The sequence below is a fragment of the Glandiceps talaboti genome, chromosome 11 (assembly GCF_964340395.1).
Source record: "Glandiceps talaboti chromosome 11, keGlaTala1.1, whole genome shotgun sequence".
Lineage (NCBI taxonomy): Eukaryota > Metazoa > Hemichordata > Enteropneusta > Spengelidae > Glandiceps > Glandiceps talaboti.
The window spans coordinates 9206259-9212357 of NC_135559.1; the positions used below are offsets into that span (position 1 = coordinate 9206259).

General features: G+C 36.8%; 1 protein-coding gene across 1 annotated transcript in view; it reads right to left on the reverse strand.

Moving 5' to 3' along the window:
• The window catches only part of LOC144441980 (perlucin-like protein), a 7789-nt gene extending 5572 nt beyond the window's left edge, over window positions 1-2217 (reverse strand). Inside the window, exon 1 of the mRNA XM_078131252.1 lies at window positions 2186-2217. Within this exon, the coding sequence (XP_077987378.1) occupies window positions 2186-2217 (32 nt within the window). The remainder of the gene's footprint in view (window positions 1-2185) is intronic.
• Between the last annotated feature and the right edge of the window lie 3882 nt (window positions 2218-6099).

Consider the following 6099-nt stretch of genomic DNA (forward strand, 5'->3'; position numbering starts at 1 on the left):
ACAGACAGACAGACAGACAGACAGACAGACAGGCAGACAGGCAGGCAGGCAGGCAGGCAGGCAGACAGACAGACAGACAGACAGACAGACAGACAGACAGACAGACAGACAGACAGACAGACTAAAAGAAAGGAGAGAGAAAAAACATTATACTAAAATGAATAGGTAAATAATGTGATTAATATAGAAACCAGATTCGCAAAAAAGAAGCTAAAGACCGACATAAAGAACCCCTTTAAATAAAAGTCAAAATCATTAAGGAATATAAAATGAAATAAAATCGAAATATCAGAAAAATAGCAATGTATTCAAAGAAGAAAGGAAACAATGTGATAGGCAAGAACATCAAAAAAATAGAAAAAAAAGTGTCGACAGATTGATTCCCATTCTACTTCGAGATAGGGACTGGTTTCAGAATTAACTGCATTGCCATCTCGATCTGGGAAGTAAACCGGTGAATTCATACATTTTGGTCTATTGCTAGTGCTCGTTTGTTCTCAATACAAAAATGAAAGAAGTGTACGAAAAGTAAGGGTGTCTAAATGTTCACTACATTGTTACAGAAAACGAGTAGAGACATTAGAATCACGTTCAGTTGTAAATTAACCAGGATATAGAAATCTCCACCGAAACGGTGTAATATCCTGAAGATGTAACGTAAGTCCTGGAAGTAAACTCGATACAAGTGGGAAAGAGGAAATATATCGTCATCAAAGTGTCGTTAAACATGACAAATTGATTAAAGTCTACATCATGCTAAAAGTGTTTTACTCACCTAACTCAATTCCGTATATCTTCTCTTTGCAGTAATGTATAACAGTTACTTCTGAAGTCACAGGAAAGTTGTGTAAATTGGTGAAATGAGGGCTTTATATTTACTTTTTGGCATCGGGGGACATCATCTTGACATCTAAGTTTGCAGTTGTGAAGTCGCTTTGAACCACAAACTCATAGTATTCACGCTTCGTTAATATTATACTTCCAGGATAGTGAAGCATCCCCCACCTTAAATCTCTTTATGTTGTGTTCATTCCAAAAAGTTGAATAGTGTGCTGGACGCAATATGGCCATTCCATCAGATTTTGTTTGACCTTTTTCCGATTTCTAAAAGATTGGCATTTCTAAAAGATTAGTAATGTATATTCACTTATTCAGAAGAGATAATCAGCTTATCATAGACAAAGAAAATATGGTTACAGTAGCGCCGAAGCCAACATTGAATGTGATTCTGTCGCTTTTCAGATTTCCAGTATAATTTCTGAAATGTTTGGAATAAATTTGGACAAAGCATAAACTACGTATCAAATGCTCGTACTTTATAGAACTTTAGTAAAACTATGTGGTTCAATATTTGTTACAGATAATGTCATCTAACGTATGTTTGTAACAGAAAGATAAGTCCTGAGGAAGTGTGTCTGAGTGTACTGATATAACACTTCCAGGATTCTGCATCTTTTCCTCACCCCCTATATATACCCATCTCTTTTATTTCTGTTTTATAATACTATCACTGTGACAGTTAAACGATCACATCATTTGACACAATCTCTTAATGAACCCCTTTCAATCTGCTTATAGATCACAGTACTGAACTTCACTCCTGAAAATAGTAAATGATTTTCTGACTTCCTTAGACAACGGTAAAATTTACATGCTCACTCTTTTAGACCTATCAGCAGCATTCGACACATTAGATCATGACATCCTCTCTTGCATCAACTTCATTGGTCACCTATTAGTTCTCGTATTCATTACAAAGTTTCATCTATTTGCCTCAATTCAGTTGTGGTTTCTGGGGCCATAATACCTCTCAATCTCCTTAAAATCTGATGTGGTGAAAGTTTCTAAATGCTTTATTTACCTCTATACCATCGTTTTGTGACGTTAGTTTTTGTTCCGAGTGATCGCCGCCTGAACAGATTGCAATACATCTCTAACCTTCACCGATATACTTCACAAAGACAACGACACCACTCCTCCTATTTTCGTTTTCTTTGTGTTCCAAGAGAATCTACAAAGACTGTGGAACAATCTTCCTTTCGATCTACGCATTCCCATCGAAACAACGGTAACAGTAATCAGCAAAATGTAATACTTAAAACATTATTTTTTAAACGTTAGTGGTTATTATCACTGGTGAATTGTGAATATGCATGTGTGTAACTCTCCCCCCAATCGTCCATACCTTTCCTGTTCTCTTTTCACCTCAATATCCATCTCTTTCCCATCCGTTTTCCATCTTACCACCCAGCCCCCATTCCCCAAATTAGTCTCTCTCTACTGTCTGCCTGTCTATATATCTGTTTATTTGTCTGTCTGTCTGTCTGTCTGTCTGTCTGTCTGTCTGTCTCTTTCTTTATTTGTCTGTCTGTCTGTCTGTCTGTCTGTCTGTCTGTCTGTCTGTCTGTCTGTCTGTCTGTCTGTATGTATGTATGTATGTATGTCTGTCTGTCTGTATGTCTGCTTAAGCCCTTAGACAAGGAGTATAAGTTTCTACTCACTAATCAAACCATAAAATTGTAAAATAAGGAAAACTCCATGGAATGATGCATGCAACCATCAGTTTTTTCTCTAGGTATCCATCTGCTATCAAAAGGATTAGTAACTGATTTCAAACGTCGAGGCCGAAATATTCATCAGAAATTACCCTTTGTCACCAGAATATCAAAGGATTGTTGCTATTCAACTATAGAATTCAGTTGAAGCAAACAAACAAACATATGGTACAGTAGTTTTAATATTACTATCTCTATCTGTATCTTACCTTTACAATATCGTGAATTATTTCCTTTATTTTCTGTATTTCCTTTCTAATAAAATTTAAAACAAAAAATTGGTAACCCAAAGAACTTGACAGTATTATTGAATATTTGAAATGTTTGTCATACAAGGCAAGTGTGATTGTTGGTGGATGTGACTGTGCATGTCTTTGACTCTCCCTACTCCATATCCTGCCATTTCTCTCCCTTTTTATTCCATCATTTATGCATGTAAATGTGAAAGTGTTTGGTCCTCCATCTTTATCCCTTTCTCCCCTAGCTCTCTTTTTTAGCAATCTCTCTTACTTCACTCCAATATTCGTTCCTATGTATGTGTGTGGCTCCTCTCCCAATCCCCATTTCTTCCCCCCCCCCTCATTTTCACCTCTTTTGGGCTCCTTTCAAAGTCCTTTTTTCATCTCCTCTCCCACTTTCAAGCCCTAATATGCCTTTTATCTACATGATTGCATAATTCGTTGTATCACTGAGTTAGTAACTCTGTTTGTCTGCCTGTCTCTATGTTTTTCTGTCTGCTTTCCGGCCTGATTGTTTGTCTGTTTTTGTCTCTGTTTCTGCATGATTATATCTGTTTTCTGTCTTTCTGTCTGCCTTTGTCTGTCTGTCTGTCTGTCTGTATGTCTGTCTGTCTGTCTCACTGTCTGTCGGTGCATGTATCCTTCTCTCTTTAGACAAGGAGTACAAGTTTCTACTCACTAATCAATCATTACATTTTAAAATGAGGAAAAATTCCATGGAATGAATCAATCCTCTGTTTTTCTGTAGATATCCATCTTCTATCCAAAGGATTAGTAACTGACTTCAAACGTCGAGGCCGAAATATTCATCATAAATTACCCTTTGTCACCAGAATATGAAAGGATTGTTGCGATTCAACTATTGAATTCATTTGAAGCAAACAAATAAACATATGGTACAGTAGGTTGATATTACTATCTCTATCTGTATCTTACCTTTACAATATCATGCATGATTTTGTGTATTTTCTTCTAAAAAAATTAAAAACTCAAAATTGGTAACCCAAGTAATTATCATTGAATATTTTAAATGTTTGTCATACAAAGCAAATGTGATTGTTGATGGCTGTGACTGTGCATGTGTTTAACACTCCCTATTCCATCCCTGCCATTTATCCCCTCAAATCTATTCCATCATTTATACATGTAAATATAAAAGTGTTCGATTCTCCCTCTCATCCCTTTCTCCCCTTCTCCTATTTAGCCATATCTTTTAATTCACTCCAATTCACTATGCTCTATTAAACCAATATTCGTTTCTATGTATGTGGACTGTGTGGCTCCTCTCCCAATCTCAATTTCTTCCCTCCTCCTTTTGACCTCCTTTAGAGTCTTTTCAAAGTCTTTTTTTTTCATCTCCTCACCCTTTCAGTCCCTAATATGCCTTTATCTACACGTATCTTTTTTTGTATCACTGAGTTAGTGACTCTGACTCTGTCTGTCTGTCTGTCTGTCTGTCTGTGTGTCGGTCTGCCTGCCTGCTGGCCAGGATGTCTCTATATTTGTCAGTCTACCTTCTGGCCTGATTGTATGTCTGTATGTCTGTATGTCTGTCTATTTTGACTGTCTCTGTGTTTATGTCTTTGTTCATTTGTATACGTGTCTGTCTCTGTCTGTCTGTCTGTCTGTCTGTCTGTCTGTCTGTCTGTCTGTCTGTCTGTCTGTCTGTCTGTCTGTCTGTTTGTTTACTTATCTTACCCTCTCTCTTTGAGCCTTTATACAAGGAGTATAAGTTTCTACTAATCAATGCATTACATCTTAAAATGTGGAAAATTCCATAGAATGATGCAATCCTGTTTTTCTTTAGATATCCATCTGCTATCAAAAGGATTAGTAACTGACTTCAAACGTCGAGGCCGCGCCGAAATATTCATCAGAAATTACCCTTTGTCACCAGAATATGAAAGAATTCTCGTGATTCAACTATTGAATTCAGTTGAAGCAAACAAATCAAAACAAACATATGGTACAGTAGTTTTAATATTATTATCTCTATCTGTATCTTACCTTTACAATTATAATACATTATTTTCTTTATTTATCTTTCTTTCTTTTTCTTTTTAAAAAAATTATTTCATCTTTGCAATAAACTGTTCCTAAGCGTGTGGTTTTGTTGCTAGACATATTGGCATACATGTTTTAATGTTGATTCACTTGCCTACCTATCCCCGTTTCTATCTTTGCAATATACATCATTATTTCATTGTTTTTAAAGGGTGTGATCTTGATGTTGAGCATACTTGCTTATATTTTTTGAATGTTTATCCATTTACCTACCCATTCCTTTTGTTATCTTTGCAATATACCCCATAATTAGACCATATCTAGGGAAGTGACTTGTTGCTATGCACATATACATATATTTTTTTTATTCGGGAATTTGATAAATGCTCGCCACAAGAACATCACCCTAGTGTTAGAGAAGCAGGAGGGAACTGTAGTATCCACAGTAAAGCTGTGCTGTTAGATATAGCAGGGTCAAACTGAACATCACCCATCTCACTATTTTACACAGCCAACACTTGGCAGGTTCAAACCCGGCTGCAGATGTAAGAAGCAGACGAAGTAATTGCTCGGCCACAGACAACCCCTTTATTTGCATATCACTTTATTTGCACATCTCTGTTGGGATCAACATGTCATGAACAATCCTTCATCTACACCGGCATCCCAAAGAGCATGCAAGTCAAATTTCAGGCCAATCTGCATGCCCAGTAGTTTTGTAGTTTATTTTCCAAAAACGCACTTCTCATTTTCATTTTCATTTGAACAATTTGCCATCTACACACTCTAAGTAATGTCTCCACCAAATACCAAGGCAATTGGTCTTGCGGTTTGTTTTACTTTAAGTTGTGGCATGCGATCGTTTACACACACACACACACACACACACACACACACATACACACACACATTTCACCATGCCTACAGCACTACTGAACCAGTTCAGTTATGTCAAAACCCAGAAACCTGACCCCGATAACCTCAAGAATTACAAGCCAATATCAAATTTACCATTCCTGTCTAACATTCTGGAGAGAGTAGTAGTAGCATATATGCACTTCATCATCACCTCCAAACCAAAGGCCTGTATGCAAAGATGCAGTCTGCATACCAGAAACAGTACAGAAACAACTATCGCTCGTGTTTATAATGATATTCTTCATGCTATTGATGGACACCAAGATGTTATACTTGTCCTATTAGATCTGTCTGTAGCATTTGACAAGATTGACCATCAAATTTAACAAACAGTGCATAACAGTTTGGATACCCCCAGCTTCGAACACAACATGTGATCATAT